Below are 24,902 nucleotides of genomic sequence, written 5' to 3'. Positions count from 1 at the left end.
TGTCGCGGCGCCGCCCGTCGGCGTCGTGGTCGTCGTAGTTGTCGGGCTCGTCACCGAATGCGCGGGACTTCCTCTCGGCGACGAATACCTGAGACACGAGTTGACATCGCTCGATATTCTAGTTCAATTTTCCTTTAACGCTTGTCACCGCGCGTTTCCCCGAATTATCAGTACGTTTCGTCAATCTCCTTGTACCGATCTCTAACCGACTTTACGATGGTATTCTCTACGTGTACATCATCGTTTAAACATCGCTAGCAATTTCTGACCGATTCTCGAAGCTTTACGGCTCGAGAGTTCGTCGCGGGATATCGTCCGAAAGATTATTGTTAAACAGTTCGAAGTTACGATCGATTCTCCTATCGACGTCGTTTGCTACGATAAAACTCTTGGTACACCGTTCGTTCACGCTATTTATTGATTTTTCACTCTTTCAAATTAAGTCGCATCACCGTCGTTATTTATTAAGATAGAGAAACAAGTCGAAAGATATAAATTGATCCCCGGATACACGCGGTGAACCCCTCGTTTGCATTGCTTTTTGCAAAATTTGATCCCGCGATGGACGCAAAAAATCACCCTGTTAGAGCTTCTCGTTTAATTTACGAGATCGTTTAATTTAAATAAAGATTCGTACTCGTAGATTCGATTAACTGTATCATAAACTGTTTCATTATCATTCTTCCTCTATAACGTAGGCATTGGAAATATATTTTTCGTTCAGTAGAATCTTAATTATCGGAGCATCGACCAACGAAGCAATGAACAAATTGGAACGTCTGAGAATGGTCCCTTGAATAACAAAAGCAAACACGAAATAAATCGCTACATTTTTATTCGAAACTTTCTGCTCTCGTTTGATGTTAACGTTTGTGAAAATAGTTGAAAATAAACGAGTTTCTCCTATACGAAAATAGCGTTATTCGTTTGCTTAAACAACGTGAGATTAGTTTGAATAATCAAGGTTCTACTGCGCCTTCAAACACGATCTTCGAATTTTTAATTCCAAAGGATAATTACAAATTGAATTTATGTCTATCTTTCTCTATTTATATGCTCGCCACGTACGTATACACGTCGATCGATGGATTCTCGCACGATGTTACTTGTTAATAGAAACAAGAAACCCTCGAATTAGAATTTTCGGCAGAAAATATACTTGCCTGGTCGTAGGAGAGTCTTCCTTGCTACCTCGTCTAGCTTCTGCGCTTCGAGCGAGCAGAGGCCCGATATCTGTCCTCGCCATCGCGGATTCGCTTCTCTGACGATCCTGTGCAGTGGTCGAGGGTGTTGTCGAGGTCGTCGTGCCCGACGGATGTGCATCGGTTTCCGATTCCTCCTCGGTCTCGGATTCCGTCTCCTCCGAGGAACTACTAGTTTCCTCGTCGTCCTCCTCTTCTTCCTCCTTCTTCTTTATGGCCGTTTCCTCTCGCGCCGCTGGGGGTGGTTGCGTGGGTGGCGGCGGGGCTGCACGGTTACCTACAGAGATATGTGAAAATCCGGTACACGTTCAAATAAATATCAAACGGTCTTCCGCGTTTCGCTTTCCAGGCGAAATTACGTTTTCGAGAAACGTCGTTTGGATCGGACGTGGATTCGTTAATGGCGTCCGTGGTATAATCATAATGACCTTAAGATTTGGGTCGTTAAACGTTCATCTGCGAAATAACCGGTTCTAGGATATTTCACGGTAATCCTTACGTCGATACCGGAAATTTTCGACGTTGCCCGATGATGATGGCCGTTGATCGACGACGATGGAGTTATCACGAATGAATTTCTGATATTATCAAATTTGCGAGTGAGCATTACATTTATAATTAATTAAACCCAAGTATATGAAAGTTCGTATCTCCTAGCAGCGCTTTCATACGAAAATGAAACGCGTAGCATCTGATAAAATCGACGTTTCGTTGAGAGATAAAGATATGCGCAAATACCTTTTGCAAATATCTTTGCATACGCTCAAGAATATAAAATATAATATTGCTCTTCTATCTCTATCGAATTTTAAAATTGTTTCCTCGTAACCAGACTGTCAGTTTAATTTATCTCGCTCGTCCCCTGTAGCGTTCAAATATACACGATCTACTTGAAGTCGGAAATCACTTGCCGGGAAGATAAATAATTTTAAACGAGAACACACAGAAAGGTATTGACATTAGAGTTAGAAGAAGGATCGATGTCCAATTTAGACGCGTTTCGCGTTGATTCGCGTAACGGTATGGCCGTTAAAGTAGAAACTTACCTGCGCCTAAAAAACGGCTCTGAAAGGATCGCGAAGTGGGAGAGGCGTTGGCGGTGTCTTTGGCAGTCGGTGGTGTGCCGCTGTGCGGCGACGAGATCGTAGATGTTGCGTTCGACGTCGGTGCTCTCGACAAGTATTTCTGCTTCATTTCCTCGGCGGTGAATGGTGCACCCGTGCTGCGGATTCCTGATCCTCCTGAGCTCTCGGAGCCCGTGCTCGAGTCTGATGAAGCGCTTCTCGTCGCAGGAGTGTGGGTATCCGTGGAAGTTCTCCTACGAGCAACGATATTTCAATTAACGACTTCCTGTAGTCAGTAAACTCGATAGAGTAGCGAGCATTCGTACGTAATTTGTACCGATGACATTAGTTTACATCGCAGCTCTCTTTGTTCGATCTCGTATAACGCAATCATCCGCCTACGATTCATCCATTCTGTGGTTGCGTGTATTCCAAAATCCTATTCCAGATCACGGTATAAACTGCTGCATAAACGATCAACAGCGGATCATAGGTGCGGAATTGTTCAATTCGGGATTCTATTGACCGGCACTGCCGCCATTCATTTTCAATCATTTTCTCATCTCTTCCTACGTTCGTTAATTCAAAATTACTTTCGCCATGTCGATAGGAATCTTTTTTATTTTAGAAGCATTTTCAAGAATATATTACGCTGACCTTTCGTTCGTCAGTTTAAACTGCGAGGCATGCTGGGCAAGCAAAGTATAATTCAAGAGTTAAAAAAGATCAATATTTGAGAAAAAACGAAAATCAAGAAAGGAGATTCTAATTTGCTACTTGAACCTTCAGAAATGAACGCTATCAAATTACGTTCTAAATATCGAAATTATTTATCGTCGTTTTAAATGGTTCTTCAGTTATCACATTTCGTACAAAGTAAAGTGATAAGAAGAATAATGGTTTCCGGAATAAAAGTGTCTCATTAATACTGTCTCACACACACACATAATTCACCAATTACAGGGTAATACTACGTTATGAGATTGAGTAGAAACCGCCTCTGGAACTTGGAATATTCCATCGAACCGATTGGTTTCTATCGGGTGGGCATAAATCAGCCTGTCCGACTAGATACGCGCCTCTACTACTGGAACGCGCGCAGACCGAGATCCTGGTGACTTAATGTTATGGGCGAATTCGATCGAGTTGTATATTTTACTATCAATCACAGGTATCTGAATTGTCTCAGCGAGCTTATTGTATTAACAAATCGGACAGGTGCAGGGATTACTTTAGCCAAAACGAAGCATAATTTTAAATACGAACCTCGCGGGCATCGGTCTTCGTGCAGGTTCCTCCGGTTCTCGTTCAGACTGTTCCCTTGGAGGTGGATGAACAGGTGTAGGTGTGGATACTGGTTGTCGTTCTTCCAGCGTTTCAGTCGCAGGTGTGGCCGCCGTTTTGTTCTGCTTTTTAATCCTAGAAATCTCGTCATCCTCGCTGGTTTGTCTCGCCATCGCTGTCGGCACTTTTCTGACTTGGACCTACGCGATAAAAAGAATATATTTAACGAGTACATTACGATAACTTGGTGGAAATTTCCTGCTAAATGGCTTAACATCTTTTCTCATATTCCATTGTTTTAACAAATTTTTTAAACATTCCATTATTCCTTTCTCCTGTTTTCCTGTATGAGCCAAGTCTGAGGATAAATTACTCGTTGGTGATTAGGTGCTTACGGACAAGTCGAGATCTTTTTACGTTGACCGTGTGATTCGTCACACGCGTGGGCGATGCATTAAAATGCTAACCTTGATTGATGTGTGGTAATGGGACAAAGAGAGAGGATTTGTCGCATAGTGGACACGAGAGAAACAGATTAACCTTTTTTCTTGATGAGCAAAATATATTCGTGTATTCATATGTTTCATTTGTATTATAATAGAATTTCGTACAAAAATATACAACGGCCAACTACAAACTAAATTTATTCACTCGTGTCTCGTATTATTTACATATTTATGAATCGAGATCAAGTATACATTTCATATTGCGGCACGCTTCTGTTTTCCGGCGTGAAATATTCAATTACTTTAAATTCAAGATTTATTCCCTTTTCGTGTCCATAGAGACAGCGATACGTTTTCCTGCGAGTCGTGTGTATCGGCACTATACACATATAGATCGAACGATCAAAAATTTAGTTCCCGTTGAATCGCATCCAAGCGATATAACGCGGGATTTCGAAGCTACTTTCGCCGAGCTTGCCCATCGAACCGTCTCTTACGATCCATTCGCGTATATCGCCTGTCATAATATGGGAATCCGTGTGAAAATTCTATACTGTGGCGTCACTGTCCAAACTAAATACGATCGTACGAATTGGACGAACTGAGAAATTCAATCGAGTCAACGATTTAATTTAGAAATGGTTTTCACATGTATCGTAACGATAGTTTTCGTTGTTCGAGAAGACGAAGATCTCGACTATTGATCAGGCAGATATATGCTTTACGTTGTCGTGATCGAATAGAATTGATCGTTCGAAATATACGATCTCAGTGGTATAATTGTAAACACGATAATTTCATTTGGCGCCGGCTGTTGTTTTCTTTAGTCGAGAAAGCTACGGGAACGTTGAGAATATTACGAGAGGTGGGAGTCGACCAGGAAATCGATAACCACCGTTAAAACTGCACAAACTGAACGGCATCGGCTAAACAGTGGTTCGCTTTTTCGAATTAAATTCAACGATTCGCGTACGATATACTGTAGTTACAAGCTAAATTCCCTGCATAGTTTTTCTTTCTATCGAAAACAAGCGAGACAAAAAAGGTACTGAGTATTTTATTGAAGTAACTCGTGGAAGAGTTTCGTAGCGTTGAAATAACCGTGGTCGGAATTAAAGGGGTGAAATTGCTATTCATTAACCTGAGGTTTTGGTGGTTGAGGTTGTTGAGCAGGATGTGACACCGGTTCCTCCTTCTTTCTTTTTCCGGCTCTCTCGTATTCTTGAAGCTTCTTCATAATACGCGGCGAGTCTGTGAGTCGAAAAATCCCGGAAAGTGGCCCGCGTGCCGCGTCTTCTGTGTCCAGGACACGTTCACGAAGTCCCGAGGGCTCCTGTGGCGTCGACGTAAACCTCACGGTCGACCTCGAGTCGCCATCCGAATCGTCCCCGTCCCGGTGTCGCATAAATCGACTTCTGTATCTCGATTTGTTCCTCGGCACTTCGTATTCTGGTGCATCGTACCTGTCGCAACAATAATTCTATTATTTCCTCGTCGGTGTTTGCGAATATTAGATTTCAAAAATTCTAGACGAATGATATTACAAATTTCGATTTTCACGTCTTGGATTAATTTTATAAATTAGGTCCAAGAGAATGGAAGATTTCTTCGTTGGTATTTTCGAACGTTAGATCTGGAAGATTCTAGGCGGACGATATTAAAAATTCTAATTCTAATTTCTCGAATTAATTCTACAAATTTGGAGCAAGACAGCGGAAGAAAATGCTAGACAGTTAATACTACAAAACGTAATACGATATATGGAATTAATTTCGTTAGCTAAACTTCACTGAATTCCTTCGAATATTAAATTTGAAAGATTCTACATGGACGATATTGAAAATTTGATTTCCAATGTTTGAAATGAATTCCACGAATTAGGGACAAGACGATGGAAGAAGATGGAGATATCCCAATACTATTCGGCCTGTCATGAACAATTCCGCTGGAACGTCCACTCTAATCGAACTAAGATCATCTGACAATAAAGCGTCTCTGCATTGTGATCGGCCATTGTCTGTCCTAGCAATTTCCAGTGACACGTGTCGCAGATACGTCGCACAACTAACGAATAGCAATTTTCTAAGTGCACGCTTTAACGATCCCATCGAAATCGAAGCGGCGAAAAAAAAAAGAAGCACAAGGATGGACGTAAAAACAGGAGGATGAGATTAAAATTTAACGCGACTCTGTTCCTCTTTCCGCTATAATTCATCTTTCGTTTCACTAGTTGCAGGGACAACGATATTCACTTTTAACGATTAATTTCTTCGAATGGAATTCGAGGCACGGATGAAAACGCTACATTTCCTTGCTCGCGATTTTCTGGAACTGGGTTATCTGCTTTTCAAGGCAGTGCACAGTAATAGATTCATCGGGTTTATCCAAGTGTTGCTTAATTATCGCTTCGCAGACACAGGGATGGCTTCGTATAATGAGAGAAGATCAGCAAGGAGAACGATCGTGTACGGTGTTGATAATTGATCTCGTTCAAATGTGCTGCGCCTTGTTCATGTGGCGCAATCTCTTGCACGTTCGAAACGCGAGATATTAATTTCTATTTATGAAGGCTTTTGGACGGGAAATTAAACAATATCGAACTTGAAATTCGACTTTAGCAAATTTTATTCAACGTTTATTTAAATAGATTCGTTCGTTTCGGAGCTCTCTCGCGTAATCGAATTGATGTTATTAATAGAGTTTCACAAGTTACAAATCGCAAGTTATAAATAACGAGCCTGGTGATAAAACAAATGAAGTTATACAGTACACGATGATAAAATTGTTTTTACAATTTCACAAATTACCATTCGTTATTCTGTTCGATGTAAAATTCTAAAATTAGAAAAGAACAGTTTATGGCCAATAACTCGTAACTTTTGTCGATTCATCGTATCATTAGTTGGTAAATTATCGTGTAAGAGGACCCTAATATGAAATATTTCTGTTCCGCGAGCAACTGATATGTCTATTGTCAGTTGGAAACGCGTTTTCTCGAAACGTTTGTACAATTTTGCCTTGATGGGAACGTTGACAACCGATAAAAGTAATTTCCAGTTACTCTCACGCTACTGTGAAATACAACATCGAATATCAAATATTCAACTACTATTATTCAAATCTCTGTATTGAAATTGTAACTTTAAATCGTCGATGCTTGTAGACTGCGTAAAGTCCCTTCGAGCGCGAGTAAAATTCAGTCGTTCTCCGAGCTAGCTTGTAAAACAAATAAATGCCGACTAGTCGCTGTAATAAATTTCGGTGCACGAACCAGGCTGACGAATTTGCATGCTACAGCTTCATATAACTACCCTCGATTATCAGTCAGAAAACTACCGAATTAGCGACAATAGACATGCAACGAGAACGTCGTTAATTGCAGTTTCTTGCAGTCGTATCGAGGACACGGTACGCTATAGCGTTCGTAGCTTGCACGTTTCCGTTAATTAATTGTTATATGCACATTTAGCATAGAAAACTTTTACGTACATATACTACATGTTATATAAAACATTTTGATATTTAATTGTCACTGACTGTAGTCAGACACGACTGTCGTGATTATATCGACAAAGTTTGAAACCGATTTGAATACGTGTGAAAGTTACAAGATGTCCACTGCAATTGTATGTTTATTAAAAAATTAGTCAGAGATGGTCCCGCTGAATATCGAGTCTTATCACTACGGTGGATAACTGGACTGTTAAAATATTTTTCTCATGTTGGCGAATTATATTCTTGCGCTAAATATCTTGTAACTTCTATATACATTTTCAAATTTATTTCCAACTTCACCGACGTGATCCCAACAGTCGCATATACTACATGTTATAAAAAACATTTTGATATTTAATTGTCACTGACTGTAGTCAGACACGACTGTCGTGATTATATCGACAAAGTTTGAAACCGATTTGAATACGTGTGAAAGTTACAAGATGTCCACTGCAATTGTATGTTTATTAAAAAATTAGTCAGAGATGGTCCCGCTGAATATCGGGACTTATCACTACGATGGATAACTGGACTGTTAAAATATTTTTCTCATGTTGGCGAATTATATTCTTGCGCTAAATATCTTGTAACTTCTATATACATTTTCAAATTTATTTCCAACTTCACCGACGTGATCCCAACAGTCGCATATACTACATGTTATAAAAAACATTTTGATATTTAATTGTCACTGATTGTAGTCAGACACGACTGTCGTGATTATGTCGACAAAGTTTGAAACCGATTTGAATACGTGTGAAAGTTACAAGATGTCCACTACAAATGTATGTTTATACAAAAATTAGACAGGGATTGTCTCGCTGAATATCGGGACTTATCACTACGATGGATAACTGGACTGTTAAAATATTTTTCTCATGTTGGCCAATTATATTCTTGCGCTAAATATCTTGTAACTTCTATATACATTTTCAAATTTATTTCCAACTTCACCGACGTGATCCCAACAGTCGCATATACTACATGTTATAAAAAACATTTTGATATTTAATTGTCACTGATTGTAGTCAGACACGACTGTCGTGATTATGTCGACAAAGTTTGAAACCGATTTGAATACGTGTGAAAGTTACAAGATGTCCACTACAAATGTATGTTTATACAAAAATTAGACAGGGATTGTCTCGCTGAATATCGGGACTTATCACTACGATGGATAACTGGACTGTTAAAATATTTTTCTCATGTTGGCCAATTATATTCTTGCGCTAAATATCTTGTAACTTCTATATACATTTTCAAATTTATTTCCAACTTCACCGACGTGATCCCAACTGTCGGATACCGTTGCGGTGCTAACAAAATTTCAAAATGCTGCGAATAACACAAATAATGTACTCGTAAAAGTCTCCTACTCACCTTCGCGAGTTTCTATATATCAAGAGGATTTTTTATTTACATCTTGACTAGGTGGGTTATTAGACCGGCCGGTGTGCGTATTACACGAAACGACCGGTAATTAAACTCGACCATGCCTATTTCGGCTTCGAGGAAGTTGTTGCCCGGCCCACGCCAGGAAAAAGATACAGCCAGTGGAGCCTCGTGTATTTATAACATTTGCTAGAATAGATATGTGGGACATCCTGAAAAATGTATGCCCACCACGGATGCCGTTTGGCAATACTCCAAAGTAATCTGCGTCCACGGTCAAACACGTTTTTACCGGTCAGCTAGTTACCAACGAAATGTCTCTTTTTCTCTTGCCGTCGTCATTTTCTCGGAGAGATACGTCCTTTCGTCGGACTGGCGGACACAGTTTCTCCATTCAAAGATACTTCTTTGCTGCACAATGTGCCGCATTGTTCCCTTCGAAACACTCGAAGATCGTTGTAAAATCATTTGCCACGCATTCCCAAGTCAAGTTTCCCCTGTCTTGACGAGATAAACGTTACCACTTCGGTTGCAAAACGTATCGCCAACTACTTTATAAACAGTAGATCCGACTCGTATTCTAACGCGCGAAGCAACCATAACCTGCGCAATACATTTCCCCTTGATCTCTAAGAATATTCGCACAAATCCTATCTATCTCCCTCGGTTTATTTCTTCTATGTTTTTTTTTCTAGCCCGAGCATCGTGACAGGAAAAAGAAGAATAAGGATAAGAGATACGCTGGCGAAAAAAGCATCACTTTTCTCGCCGGTGTATGGTTCTCTATTTAGAAAAATCGAACACCATTATGCAAAGAAGGTGAACCGTTTTACGGCCGGCCTATTAGTTAGCAGATAGTCGAATTTTTTGCCACGGAAAGATGAACGAACGATAAATAAACGTTGGAGGAAAAAGTAGAAGGGATAATTACTCGTATTCGGGTACGTATCGATTTCTCGCCAGTCGCTCTTCCTCTTGCTGCCGGTATTGCGAAGCCAGACGATGGTCGCTTTTGCTTCTCATGAGACCCGGTGATCCTCCGGGAGGTGCTAGACTGCTCGAGCTACCCAGCAATCCTCCGCTTCCGGTTTCTGGCTTGATATTCAGTTCGCCGTAACCGGCTACATGGAGGACCAGTTGGTTCGGATCGTGCGCCATTACAAAACGCACTCGCCGACTGTAATCCCCGGCTTCGTACTCGAAGTTCCTGCAACCAGGATCGTAAATTAGTCCGGGCTGTAACGAAATTTTTGCCTTTCTTGCCGAGTTACATTATTAGGAGTCAGCTACAGGTTCCCGGGATTTAGTAAAAAGTTTCGTTTAACGAGGGCAACTTTCAGGAATTCTTTTCGACTTGGCGTGAGCACCGATCCGCTGCCAAGCAAATTTTTGTTAGACGGTTAGTTAATTCTCGCGGAAGTTGAATATTTGTTCCTGGGGAAAGACAAATAGGATTTTTATATCTCAGGGACATAGTACGTTTTAGGGAGTGGCTTTTGTATTTTCAAATCTCTTATCCCTTTCGAGGAAGTTGATAATATGGTTAAATTTGGAGAAATGATAAAACATAAATTTAGCTTAACTCCTTTGCGTTTTTGAAATATTTTCTACGTCCCTTGACACGTTTTAATTAAAACGATAAATCTGACTCCTTTCGAAATAGGTTTATCGTAGCGTCGTGGTTAAATTTAGAAAATTAATGAAATACGAATTTAGTTTAATTCTGCAGCGTTTATTCCAAGTATTTTCCATCGCAATCCGTTTTCTGACTTTCCGTTTTCAATAAATTTCCGATATTCCGGGAAAATACGAGAAAACTACCCTCGACGCGCACGATTTCTCCTTTCAATTCTATGCTTCTTCTTTTCTTATATTATTAAAGGCAAGAATAAAATTGGAACAGAGAAATCCGAAGACTATAACACGGTTAAATTAATTATTAAGTTAGAAAGTAATTATTTACGCCATCTTTTCGCTATAAATAAACTTGTTTGTTCAACTATTTCGTTACCTGAGAAGTTAACAGAATTAACGGAAAGTGTTAAAGTTCTGAGAGTGTCTCGAACTTTCCCAGCCTTTGCATTTTATACGAAAAGGCTGATCTCTTGTTTGTGCCCTTGTTCGGCTCATACTTATCACGGTATCAAGGAGAGCTTTTAAATATTTCGCGGAGTTTCTTACGCGCGTCTCTCGTCCCTCCTATTCGGTAATCTTTTCTCCGCGAGAATAATAACCGCAACGGGCGAAAACAGGGAACACTGTTTGAAACTAAAAGGTGGTTAGTATGCTGCCGTGTCGCGTACGAAGTGGAAGGGTAAGCAGAATTTCGACAAGTTCGGAAGATGAAAGGTTCCATTTACATTATGCGCCGCGGAAGATCGAGTGTAAAAGTTATCTGGAGCCGTTGTGCATCTTGTTTCAGGTGCATGTCCATGTTTCGCCGTGGAAAAAGTTTCATGGAATATCGGAGAAGCAATTTGGAAAAAAAGGAGGCGTACAAACGTGCCACGTGCTTTCCATAAAATTACAACGCAACTTTCATTATTTTTCGACCGCGGTGTCTGACTAGTACAGGAATATTCTCCTTGGAGAATAATACTCTCGAAAGAAACCAGCTGATTAAATTGGATGATTAATTACGTTCTATCGGTGATCCGCGTCGTGATATTTCATTGTTTACAGTAAATTTGTAAATTGTCTTGTAAAAACGAACACGTTAAAAATGCAAGGAAATATCTGAATCACATTTCTCGTTCTTCGTACGCGAACGCGCTTTTTTACCAAATGTTGTTGTCGAGTTCTCTTGAAATATATTTACGTCGAAAATATCGATTTCATATTTTAGATATTAGGCGCGTCGTTATTTCTTTTTTTCACGAAACTTGACACGTTTGTCATCTATTGCTAGACGACAATACGTTTGAATCGAATGCAAATGGTTCCTCTTTTTGACTACGTCATATTAAAATACGTGTATCCTCTTGCTCGTGATATTTTCATATTTCCCCCTGTAATCTTCAAATGGAACGAATTTTGTTACGCAGTGAAACGTTAAAAGGTTATTTTTAATGTATAGAGTCTTCAAAGAGTTCAGCTACTTTCTACGTTGCATTTCACTTCATATTCTCTACGTTAGCTTCCTCTACTCGCTACATCCACCGGCAAACTAATAAATACTTGGCCATTCACGATTTCGCAGCTGGCGAGTTAAAAAATTGCCGTATATCGCGTGAAAATGTCAAACACGCGCGCTGCAGATTAAACACTGAATGAAGAAAAATTAAGAGGTGGAAAAGCAGATAAAAAAAAAAAAAAAGAAAAAAAAGGATGATTTATCATTTCATTGTCTGAATTATGTTTCACGGACCACGTATGTAGCCATAGGTTTTATTTCGTGAAAATTTATGGCAGAGGAACGCGTGTACGTGGCTGCAGGCATCGTGCGTCAAACGTACCGGTTATCTACAAAACGCACGGCTCGGCGTAAAATTTGTTGCTTCTTAATTGAACGTTGAGCGAAATGATACAGCGCGAACTTTTCGCGATGGAAGAAAACGAGAAACGTGGTAGTCGTAATTTAAGGGATCGTGGCCTGGTTTGACGATAAACTTGACGCTCGATAAAGCACGAAAAACGAAATACGCGTCTAGCAGATTGCCTTTTCGTGGATCAAATTTAAGGTACTTTATATTTCAAGGGGATCGTTATTCTCCGCAGAGTCCACAATGAATTTTCATGGGATCCAGGTCGTTTCTAGATTCTAACGACGCTTATAAACGATAGGAAACGAATTCCAAAGATCCTGGTCCTGTAAAATCCAAAATATTCCCGTCGTTCGATTCCCTTTAATGTCACTTCCCTCGTGTCACTTGTACACCGATGAAATACAATTAAAACGCAACCGTGACGCGATTCGAACTAAATTCGTGTTTCGTTAGTTCTCTGTACTTAATTATATTGCATTCCAGTCCCGTTGGTTGCGAGTACCCTTAAAGGAAACTCCGCTTCTTTGATTCAACGAATTTTAATCTGAATTTCCGTGAGGCGTACTACGTGTTCCATAAATCCGGCGCATGCTTTTACAACTAAACAGACATTGCGAGGAATTTCCTTTTCGTAATACAAGCCATAAGGGCTTCCATTTGGTTCAAGGGTGGCTCGTTAAGAAAATACGGGAGATTAAATATCTTCGGTTTAGGGAGGAGGCCAAAGGAATCGAAATTTCTGCAAGAAAATATGAAGATCGATATTAGCAGGAAGGAAACTAGTGGTTGATTCTACGATATTTTTTAATTGTATGGGTCTCGAGAGAGGTCTGTGGCAAAGGAGAAAGAAAAAGAGAAGAAAGGAAATTAGATTAAAGGCGATGAGACGAACCTGATGAATTCCACCGTACGCAGGAAAAGCTCTTTTGTATCGAGGAGTTCGGAATCGTCCCATGGCACGTTTTCATTGATGTGAGCCTCCGCCAAATCGCAGTTGCTCTGGATATTCGCGATTTCCAATTCCAGATTCTCTTTGAGCTGAATCAAGCCTCTGAGCTCTGTGCCCAGGTATCGATCGACCTCGTTACGCAGATGTTCCGTGCGGTCTTTCAAAGCCTTGCTCAGCCTCCGATAAATCTCGTCCACCTCTTCCGCGACCGAGGCACAGTTTGTTTGTAGTCCCAATGTGTTTTTCTCTACCAAAGCCAGCGCGTCCTGCAACCTGTGCAGCCCCCTGCGTATCTGTAAACAGAATTTTTATCGAATCGATGGAATCGTCGGAAAAAGACAAAATCTTGCGCTCTCAATTTCTAGAAATTATTTCCTTCTCCAGAGATTTTCGGATGTTCGAAAAGCCCTGCTTACGATGGAGCTGTGTTTAAAATGCGAGTATTTGTGCTTATATTATTTAGTGGATATTATATTATTTCCAATATTATAGATCCGACTATTTAAGATATTTGGAATACTATGTATATTAATTGGAACTTTATATTAGTTGGAATAGTATATATTCGACACACTGTAGATTTGGGTAATTAAAGTGTTTGAAATATTTGGAATGGTAACCTTCTCGATACGAAGTTCAACCGTCGCGTAGCGTATTGACAGCCTCGAGTCACAGCTATTGCGTAGCGTATTGTTGATTTTAGTTGTCGCTCGGTCGTGCGGACGCGTGTATCGAGTACGATCGACGCTCGTAACGAACAGGTAAAATATTTCTAGCATTATAGATTTTAATATTTATGATATTTGCGTTATTAAACGCTGGAGATATTATACACATGCGTTTAGCTTCTTTGAAAAATTATTCCTTTTTGACTGGATTTTGGAATATTTTGAAACTTGCGTCTCTTTATCACGAAATATCGAGATATTCGTATATTTGGAATATTTGAAATATTATATTATGATACATATATATTATATATATGGTGATTTTTGAGAAGCTAACTCTATGGCGTAGATGTCCAATGGAAATCATCTCCATTTCTCACTGTCGTGATTTTCCACTGACCGTCACATGGGGTGCGTTCTGTCTCACGTTCCCCTTAGACGCTGAATTCGCATCGCAGAGGAGAGTGCGTTTGTTTTGAATACATTAGGAGCGGGTAAATATACCGGCCGGTTATTTTTGCATTGCACATACATAGCGCGTATTTGTACGTACGCGGTTATGTTGACCTGAATTCGCGGTATTCATCCCGATCGAATCGAGTTGCTTGGTACGCAACTCCATTTCAATATTTCCGGGTCTATCTAAAATTTCAAAACCACCTCACTCGACATAATCACGCCGAAACCGCAATTTCACTGGGTTGTTCGAGAAGTCGGGGAGGATTTCGGTGCTCCTCGTCGAAACGACTATTGTTACGCGAACAATGTTTAATGTTTAAATTTGTTGTGTCATGAACGCACACTCCGGTTGATAGAATATTTATGGGGAATTAAGTAAACACGAAAGGTTACTGGAACATCAAAAATTATCATCAAAATCTTTAAAAATCGTTATCTGATCCGAGACCTCGAATAACCTCGTAAACGTAATCTTGCAAATAGTGAAATCAGCTTATTCTTGTTTCGAACATTGTTGTTTGTATTTAAAATTCGCCCCGATATTTACGAACGAATATGTACGAGCGCGAGAATTTGCTTCGCGATTGTTCATCCATCATGACTCGTATAACCTAAGTCATCGTCGATTTGAAACATGTAGCCGTGTAATTCTTTCTAAAAATCCTTGAAACCTACAAGATATGCCTTCAAGCACACCTGCCATATTTTCAAATATCCGCTTGCAAACATCAATCAACATGTCTCCGACTATTGAAAGCGTTTAAATTAAAAATGGAGTAAGCAACGGATTGAAACGCTTGTTACGTCGTGTCTCGTGGACAGGGAGTAACCTAGATTTTTTTTTTCTGTTTCAGGAATTTCCCGTTGAATTTCGTGGCAGATTTCCTGACGCTGCATAATGAATATCGCGCCAATCACGGTTCCTCTCCATTAGAAATCGATGATAAGGTATACAAGGATCTGCTCTTATTTCATCCGGAAATATTCTTCACGCGGCGCGCTCGTTTACAAGGTTCTATGAAATATTGAACGCGGCCGTTTCTCAAAGAACTGCTGCTGTACATTTTTATTAACGCGATAACATCGCGATCCTTAGTCAATTTCCATGACGTTGAAATTTAAGATGGCAAGAATAGAATTTAAGGCATTGCAGCGAGATTTTACGTTTACGAAATGAAAATGCTTTTCAAGTTGAACGAGCGGGCGCAGGAATGGGCGGACATAATAGCGAAAAAAGACGTTCTCGAGTATAGATCGGATCCTGATTATGGCGAAAACATATACCGAAGTTTCTGGAGGGACTTCCCTTATGAGATTAAACCGAAAGATCCGCTGGAAATGTGGTTGGTATTTTAAAGTTGCTATTTTAACTTGTATAATTCAATCAGTTTACGGTGTATCGCGAAGATGTTCGAACATTTCTAGAAACTTTTTGCGGATATTTTACGTGTATTATAGAAAAGTTCTTAGAACGAGGCTCATGATTATATTAGTGAGATTCGAAAACAATCTGAATAAGATATTTAGCAGAAATACATATTTCCCAGAGATCATAAATATGTATAATAACTTTTAATACCGTGATTCTAGAGTTTTTTAAAGGACAACCCAGTTAATAGATTAAATTTAAATGTAAAATACAACTTGAACTAAAAATTCCATTAAAATTTCGTATCATTTTTCAAAATATAATTTAACGAACGTTTATGCACGTTAAATAGAAATTTTACATTCGAGCCGAAAATTTCGCTAGGTTTAATTTTCTTGAATTTCTATTAACGTACATTCGTTATGGCAATTGAATTCACATTTGAAAGAAATAGCGAGTAATCGAGTGGATTTTTAATTGGTCCTTAGGTACGCAGAGGGTAACTATTTCAAATATGGTGTGTGCGATGTAAAAGATTTGCAATCTGTGCGTCATTTCACTCAACTAATTTGGAAGAATACGGAATCGATAGGTCTCGGATTGGCCAACGATGACAGCGGCAAATTTTACTTCGTTTGCATTTATTATCCCCCGGGCAATGTTGCCGGCGAATTCGTGGAAAACGTGTTACCACCCACTCAGGTACGTTGTTAACGCGTCCATTTCATACGTATAATTATGATGATTTCACTTAGCTCTTGTAACTTACAAATTCCATTCGTTGCCCCTCTCTCTTTATTCTTTTTCTAACAATTTATCGTACGGAATTTTGCGAATTCGCTGAGATGGGAGAGGAAACAGGTGGAAATGGGAATCGCCGGTGAAATCAGTGCGCGTCGTTAACCGATATAAAAGCGACTGAAAGTCACGCGGTGAAAAACGTATGACTCGGCACGTTTTTCCAACGACTAGGTAAAATCGAATCGCGTATGCCGAGTGGATGTTTGATCGGCTGGGGTGATCCTGAATTTCCGAATTTCGGCTGTGAATGCGAATAGAATGTGAAAAGAGAGAGAAAAGAAAATAGGGCAGGAAGGGAAGAAACGACAGAAACAGGGGAACGTGGGGAACGTAAGGAAGGACGAGGTGAGTGGGAGAGATAAAATATTAAGAAAGGAGGAAGAAGAGAACGAGGGAAAGGATAAAAGGAGGCAAGAATAGATAGAAGGACAAAGATAAGGAAACAATGGCTAAAGGCGAAGGAAAGAGAAGCAGAAATCGATCGCGAATCTACTCTGTACGATCTATTTTGAATCTTCATCAACATCAAACACATTATTGCATTCCAATCTCCATTGATGTCCGGGAGTTTTTAATCGCCAGGGAAGCGGAATCAGCAAATTAGTAGAAATCGAAGGGCGAAGATAAAGGGATGGATGGTGTCCGAGCGTGAAATCGTTTTTCTCGCCTTAGCGAGTCGATGTTTCTACGACGAGATCTTTTTTTTTTTTTGCACCCAAGTAGAGGCAGTCTGCTCGTCAGTCCTCCGTAAGGTTAATATCTTGGCCAAAAATAGATTTCCACGGAGTAAACAGGCAAGTAACGCGATTCTTTTTACGGCGAAAGGTCCGTGGTAGCGCGACGTATTCTTAAAAGAATTTCCACGTGAGCACGTGGCCCTTACGGCTTACCTGGGAATTGATGCGCGTGATTTCACGCCTGAGGATATCCATGTGAGCGTCCTTGCATTCAGGGCAGCACTTTTTCTCACAGTGGACGCAGAGGGAGCAGTAGCTCTTCTCCGAACAAACGCCGCAACGTTCCATTGTTTGACCGCTGGTCGGGTCTGGTAGCTCCCCAGTGATCTCGATGTGCAATTCCAAGAATCTTTGCAGGGTCACGTTGGTCGGGAAGGCCTGTACACCCTGGCGACAATACGAGACAAGTTAAAACCGCGCTGCGGTCTCCCTTAATGGAATAACCATGATTCTCCTTCGAAATGAAACGAAAGAAATTCCAAACAGAAGGATAACTTTGATCTCGGAGTACGGCTTTTACCTGAAATTGAATTTCATACGAGAACTGTTTCTAGACCGGATTCCTTCGTTCTGCCCTTCTTTTTTTCTCTTTCTTTTTCTCTCCTGTTCCCATTTATTCCCGTTTGTCGTTCGTGTTCGCTCGCATCGTCGCTTTTAATTAAGGACAATTGTGTTACGTTTGACGCCGAACGGTCGGTTACCACCTTTAGGGTGGAAAGAAACTGAGACAAATGGTTGGCGAGACGCGTTAGATGAAACGCGAAACTTTATCCAATTTTGCGAGGGATACGCCGTCGCGGTGGCTTCGTTGAATAAAGATGAGGCCACACATTATACATTGTTAAAGCAAAAACCTCGTACGCTGGTATATTTAATTTTGCGCGTGTACATCTGTGTTTCGCGAAAGTCTTGCTTTGTCCCGACCAGCTTACTTCTGTGTTTCCTTTTTGATTCACTGCTGACGTCAAACCGCCCGTTTCAGAGAACGAAGCAAACGAATCCTAATTCGCGAAATCGATATCCGTTTTTCTCTCGCTTTCTCGAGTTTAGGACGAGCAAGAGACCAAGATGTAACCTCTTATAATTGCTTTTGTTCTGGCGAACTTGCGCGAGAATTATAGAAGCCGCGGTCTGTCGACAACGTCGGTCGCGAAAACGTGGTTAAAGAAGTAATAACTTTTTAAGTAGCAGGAAAGTCTCGAAAGTTAATAGTCTCAACATTCGCGCGTAATTTTAACTTTGTTAAATCTTTGGAGAATTGATTGCTCACCTGGTAGGGTATACGATGTTCCGCTCGACATTCTGGACATTTCACTTGTCGACGCACGTAGTCAACGAGGCCATCCATGCACGGTTCCATGCAGAAGCTGTGCTGGCATGGCAAAAGCTTCGGGTTCCTGTACCGGTCCAGACATATCGCGCACGTTAGCAGTTGCTCGAACTGCTCCATGCCTGCGAAATACGAGAAAACACTTGTTATTTCTTCTGCTTTTTATTCAAATCCGTTTGGCTGTCGCAGGGAATTTTATCAAAACGTTTATTGAAGATTCTATTTTGTTTCTTTAATTTTGCATTTTAATAATAGATGATTATTTAAACGATTTAACAAGTTATTCGAGAAACGTTGAATTCGTTTCGATGCCAACTTCAATAAAAAGAATTACGTATAATTTAAAGTATCACGGTTACCTTGATCTTTTATCGAATAAAAAGTTTCCTAGATATTTTGCATTTTTGCAATTTATCCCCAGCTACGTGGAGATCGACTTTTGTAGGAAATATTTTTTTGATCAGATTAGTAGAATCAAGTTGAAATTAATCTTAAAGCGTCACTCCGGTAGCCAATTTGTTAAATATATACAAAAGACGTCGGTGAAAGAAGGGAGATCTCGTTATATTAAAAGAAAATGTTTTTAGTCGGGCCGCGTCACAGGTTTAACCAATTTCCGGTAAAACATTCGCAAACCTTACGCCACTCCCTGAAATACAAAGTGATCGTCATCACAACTAATAAATAGTTCGAACGTGTAATTCGTAGTCTGTTGCAATTCGAGATTTCTATTGTGCCAAGTCGTTATTTATCCTGTCTGTTTGCTAAGAAACGTTATGTTCTCCAAGGAATAGTTTCCTTTCGCGATTCAACGAATAGTCGGATTACGAGGAAAATCCTAATTCCCTTTCTCTATCTCTCTTTCCTTAATCCTCTTTCTTTTAATCTCTTTTAACGAACGCGTTTTCCTTAATTCTGCGTGACACACCGAAGCACCGGTGGCCAACAAGACAATGTCAAGTTCTTTTCGAGGAGTCATTGCTCTTCTATTTCGAGACCCGGTGTATCATCGACGAGAAGTTGTTGCCCGAGAGATGGGTAAACCGAGAGGGTGTCCCTGTGAACTTCGTGCGCTGCAAATTGGCCTGAACGACGGCTCGGTCTTGTAATTAGCCGAGTGGCTTGGCAGCGACCGTTTCGTATTCTCGTTCATCGGTTCGGTTCAAAATTCACCGCTCGATTTATGGCAGTGATCGCGGCACAGTTTCGAAAGTAGCCACCAAATCATCGAAAGTACTCCACTTTGATTGGTACAACGTATGAAACTTTAGATTGCCACCACGTTTTCATTCGCTTTCGACGTTGATCAGATGCAATCGTGTCTCGAGCCAAGTAAAATAACGCCTGGCCTACAGATTTTTCAATATCATCAGCTTATTAATATCCGTCTATTCTCATTCGTGACATTCGTCGCGACGTTCTAATATCGTTCTCCGTTATCCTCGTTTAGAATCACTCAAAGGTCGAGATCAAACAGTTGTCATCTATCGCCGTTTTTCGTATATCATTTCTTCTATGGTTATCTCCCGATAACCGAGTTTTACAAAATCGAGTTTTAACTAGGAGCGCGTATCCATTTGTAAATATATAAAATAATCTTTATTCGTTTCTAGACTGTAGATTTTCATGCATTTACGTGGTATCGAGATACGAAATATATACAGAATATACGGAATATTAACAAATATAAAGAATATTCAAAATGAAGTAGTTTCATTATAATATTTGACAAAATAAACTCTCCTACCTAGGTTCCATGTTTCCACCTGTTCTCATGTAAATATGAATGTACATAAATACCTACGATCTACTTACCTATGGTTTGTATCTTTTTACTTTTCAAGTAGCCGTAGTTATTGAATCTTGCGACAAAAGTAATCCAAGCTGTATTTTATCGACACTCTCGTCGTAAAAATGACGAAAAGTAATCAGCGATGATAACGCGAATCGTTATTATATGGAATTTTATTTCGAAGCGATCGTGGCTGTGAAAGCTGGCGATAATTTCCTCGGTAGATTCTGGCTCGTCTTCCAATCGACTCCCGAACGACATCGATGAAACGCGGGTGGGTTAAATTTAAAATCCGGCTACACGCGCGTACAGCCACAGCGAAGTATCAGGGATTATTTCAAAGTAGTTCTCTCAGACACGCACGCAGCCGACGATCGGAGCCAAATTCATTTTGGCTTTCGCAACATTCGGAATACGTAGAGGCGACGTCGAAGGCCGCGCCAACGACCAATCAGCTTCTCGCAGAAGTCACCGCACTGGAAACAAGCGGCCACATTAGAAAGCATTGTTACTCTTAGACGAACCACTTGTTGATCTTAAAGCGAATTCTAGGGTGCAACAGGCGGCTAGATGCTATTGTATTAGCAACTTTCTGGATGGCGGGGGCCAGCGGCAAGCAGAATGTTAATCCTGACACCTAGCCGGAAGCTAGCTGCTGACTTAACCGGCTTCCGTGGATCTGCGTTTATTTTGACATCAGCCTTGTCACGATGTTCGTCTCCTTTGCACGATTATCTTCTTGCGCTCGCCGACACGAATAAGAGATTATTTCAGTAGATCTGTCCTCTGCATAGTCAGACCTGTCGTCCGACTGAGTTCTCTTCGACCGAGTTCCGTTCGACCTCGTTGTTTCCGTAAATTTGTTTCTTCGGTTGCTTGAGATCCAAAGTGTATGGTATTTTTGGCGATCGTGTTTGTTCAGCAGGCAACAAAGCGCAAGGACCGAGCTGCTCTTGCTCACGGGAAAATTCGGTGGAAAATAGAAACGTTCCGAGAACGAGACAAAGAATGAATGGATTTACGTATGCATGTTGGAGGATGAAAAGTTCTCGCCAACAAGGAGAATTGTACGAGATGTAGCGTATACTCGGAAGGTCAGGAAAATTCTTTTTTAGAATGTAAGAAGCGCAAAGTCCAGCAAGTTCTTTCGATTAATCGTTGATGACGCGTCAAAAGACGCGCACAGATGCACGTGGTGCGTTATTATTATATTTTCGCGCCAAGTGCGGTCGAATCGTGTCGCTGATTCAGCTTTTTCCTTTGTCTGAAATTTCCACCGAATATTGTGGGCGTATTTTGAACAGCCCACACGATCCAAATTCTCGTTTACTTGATATTTAAATACCTGGTTTGTTTGGCGCGGCGCATGCAGCGCGTGAAACGCGATATTTCTATTCATTTATTTTCACGATTCCTTCAACTCTACTATATATATATATATATATATTTGTCAAGCGAGACTGTACGAGATTCCTTCGAAATTCTAGAGAATATTCGTCGATCGAAGCGAAGGAATGCCTAATTAAATGTAGCAGCGTTGTAAACTATAAATTAGCGAGCAGTGCGACGAAGCGATAACAATGACGATGCGAAACGATTGTAAGGAAGACGTCGAGAGCGCGCTATCCTACGTTAGAAAAGTATTTGCGCTCAGGAATATTGAATTTGCTCTGTCTCGTTAGTCGTCCTGGATTCCGATCTGCATTCAACAAAACCGCGCGTCAAATTTTCTGAAAATTATCGTCGTTCTAGCGGAGCGAGTCGTATCGCATCGGAAGCGTCTCTTTGTAACAAGCAAAGACAGAGAACACCTATCAGCGGGGCAGAGAATTCGGTTTATTTCATATTCGTGGAGTTTGCATACGTACCCAGAGAATTATACGTTCAACTCTCTCCCTCTTTCTACGGAACTTCAAAGCGTCGGCATAAAACAAATCCGAGTCCGTTTCTTTCCTTCGAGCGAAAAACAAGGAGGAAGAAAAAAGCAGGGAAAATAAAGGGATAAGAAAGAGAACGGTGGTAAGAAAGAAGAAGAAGAAAAAAAAAACGGGCAACTGTTATCGACGAAACTTCGTTGCTCGTGGAAGAAACTTTGCCGGAGACTTTTCTCCTTGGAACGAAGGAAGTTTAAAAACGTGCACAAAATGCTGTATTCACACGCGACACACTGCCAATGACGTTCTTATCGATCCATTCATGAACGCTTCCAGTGTTTTCGTTGCTGTGCAGAAGAATCGCGTGATCCTCGAAAAGACGAGAACTTGGTAAAACGAAATTTATATAGTTGCACTGTCGGTTTTCACGAGATACTGAGACACACAGGGATCAGCGCGTTGCTGGAATCGGTTGGTCCAGGGTATACTGACACTTTTCGACGTCAGTGGCCAGACTTACGCTAGCGAAGCGGGTGCTATACTTAGACGGAGACCTTCGATTTCCGGCGGTATGTTTTCGACGAGAGATCCACGCAAGAAACACACCGGGTCTTTGAGAATTCACGCACGCGTGCGTGTTTCGTCGATGGACTCGCGCGTGCTACACAAGCTTTTCTCTTCTGAACGAGACTGGCCACTCGAGACAGAGAGAGACGAAAATTTGGTTTCGATCGTGAGACAGAGAGTAGAGGGAGAATACTTGGTTGCGTGAACGATCGAGCGAGAAGAGACAAAAGAGACCTTGATGTAAATATAACGTGTCTTTTGGAATCGTTGGTTTAGAAAATATCTGCCTTTTCATCTTTATTCTTAAAAGCTCGGTGTTTCGAGTTAGTGTGGGATCTGAAGAATGTAGTATAGCGTTTCTGCTGGCGATATCGTCGCTGTTACATTGTCTTGACGTAAATCTAACGCGTCTTTCGAATCGTCGTTTTAGAAGAGACATTTCTTTTCATTTTCGCATCGAACATCTCGATTTGAAATAAAGCGAAGAATCTTAAATATACGTAGCAAAGTTTCGATCGTATCGTACGTGTTAATCCATCGGTGTAAATTTAACGTAAACTCTGAATTCGTAATTTTTCAAAGTATCTATCTTTTTATCCTCGTGTCGGAAACATCAACGTGAAAATTTTAATATTAAACGAAACGTGAAATTTTAACGATCCAGTAAAGTTTCGATGGCAACGGAACGTTTCCTATACGTTGGAAAGGAATGGTTTCACTTTGGTTCATCAGTTGTTATTAAATTGGCCGATAGTAGCCGTTGTCAACGGTAGACCAGAATTCCCTTGTTGAATGTCGTTCACTCTAGATTACCCGCGACAATACCGGATTTGATTTCTAATTTGCAATTGTCCGTTTTGTAGCTGCGGATTGACGAGACGGGCGTAACGAGCGCCATTTAATAAAGCCTTCTGTTTAACGCCAGCATTAATATGCATTTTGTCGTTTCGCTGTAGATCGATGGAAATTCCTATTCAATTTCCCGTCACGACCCGCATCGAAAATCAATAGGCAACGGTGAAAGTGGACCATCAGTCTGGTTATTGTTATTTTTCCGCGTCTTTAATTATATCGTTCCCGATTTAGAAGGAATTCGATATATCTGCGCGCGAGCGTCCGTGTATGTATGTGTGTGGAAACGCATATTCGTCGCCTCGTGATCTATAACTTATTTATTAACGCGTTAACACGATTCGATAAATTTAGATGACGAATTCACATCGAAAATAATTGAATTAATAATAAATAAAAATAATTGAATAATTAATATTTTCTACGTTGTACAATTTTTGGAACATTCTCGCGAAATCTATTTCGTTGAATCGTACTTTCTATATCATCGTGATTGTCAATGACGCCTTTCGTATTTAATGGCTCGTGAAAATATTTGGACGTTTACCATCGAGGAATTGTATAATATGTATATGATGGATATCAGAGTTGCCAGCGGATTTGGAAACAGTCGTATTCGTTTCTAAAGTATAGAAGACGAAGAGCGACGAAACTAGTTTAACGCTGATTAGAAATTATAAGTTAACCCGTTCATTGCGATTAAAGTTAAAACGATGCAACGGCATGCACGACGTCAGCCGTGAATCGATATCAATTATATTCAATCTGGCTGCAGGCCAAGCACCGAGGCCAATATTAAAGGCTAATCCAGATGATCGGATACAGTTGCGCCAGGAAAATTTTACTGAATTGCCTTCCTAACGGACTCTCGTTTTCCATCCGTTTGTACGATCAACTGGAAAAACCATTTTAATACCGCTACCCAATTGATTCAAGTAGCAGAACGATATTGCAACGCTGTCGTAACTTTCATTTCCTTTTCTTATTATAACTTAACTTTACCGATCCTCTTTCGTTTGTCATCATTAAACCTAATCAGTCTGGCGTAACTAAGGAGAGAATCAAACATTCGTCGAAGACGTTGATAATTCTTTTTCCAAAGTAACAGAGAAAGAGCAACTTTTCCAACTTTGTGC

General features: G+C 40.5%; 2 protein-coding genes across 12 annotated transcripts in view; one reads left to right on the top strand and one right to left on the bottom strand.

Moving 5' to 3' along the window:
- The window catches only part of LOC100746052 (RING finger protein nhl-1), a 58,133-nt gene that overhangs the window by 11,640 nt on the left and 21,591 nt on the right, over positions 1-24,902 (bottom strand). For 5 of the 11 annotated variants that reach the window (XR_001102108.3, XR_004461250.1, XM_024365975.2 and 2 more), the window contains exons 3-11: positions 18,622-18,803; positions 17,505-17,738; positions 13,261-13,610; positions 9,815-10,090; positions 5,138-5,459; positions 3,533-3,750; positions 2,249-2,520; positions 1,164-1,479; positions 26-88 (exon numbers count right to left, since the gene is read on the bottom strand). Coding sequence is in view for 5 of the 11 variants with exons in the window: in XM_024365975.2 (XP_024221743.1) it covers positions 26-88; positions 1,164-1,479; positions 2,249-2,520; positions 3,533-3,750; positions 5,138-5,459; positions 9,815-10,090; positions 13,261-13,610; positions 17,505-17,738; positions 18,622-18,801 (2,231 nt within the window). In the remaining 6 variants the exon portion in view is untranslated. Of the gene's footprint in view, positions 1-18; positions 89-1,163; positions 1,480-2,248; positions 2,521-3,532; positions 3,751-5,137; positions 5,460-9,814; positions 10,091-13,260; positions 13,611-17,504; positions 17,739-18,621; positions 18,804-20,496; positions 20,950-22,341; positions 22,985-24,902 lie in introns of those variants that run through there. The other 6 variants (XR_004461251.1, XR_004461252.1, XR_004461249.1 and 3 more) reach the window with 4 other exon arrangements.
- The window catches only part of LOC100745934 (FK506-binding protein 5-like), a 53,654-nt gene continuing 43,786 nt past the window's right edge, over positions 15,035-24,902 (top strand). Inside the window, exons 1-4 of the mRNA XM_024365984.2 lie at positions 15,035-15,220; positions 15,299-15,392; positions 15,636-15,787; positions 16,302-16,515. Coding sequence (XP_024221752.1) covers positions 15,216-15,220; positions 15,299-15,392; positions 15,636-15,787; positions 16,302-16,515 — 465 coding nt within the window. The 5' untranslated portion in view covers positions 15,035-15,215. The remainder of the gene's footprint in view (positions 15,221-15,298; positions 15,393-15,635; positions 15,788-16,301; positions 16,516-24,902) is intronic.

Source organism: Bombus impatiens, unplaced genomic scaffold (genome assembly GCF_000188095.3).
Source record: "Bombus impatiens unplaced genomic scaffold, BIMP_2.2 scf_0166, whole genome shotgun sequence".
NCBI classification, from domain to species: Eukaryota; Metazoa; Arthropoda; class Insecta; order Hymenoptera; family Apidae; genus Bombus; species Bombus impatiens.
The sequence above is the reverse complement of the archived record's forward strand: the minus strand, read 5'-3'. Positions and strand labels throughout refer to the sequence as shown.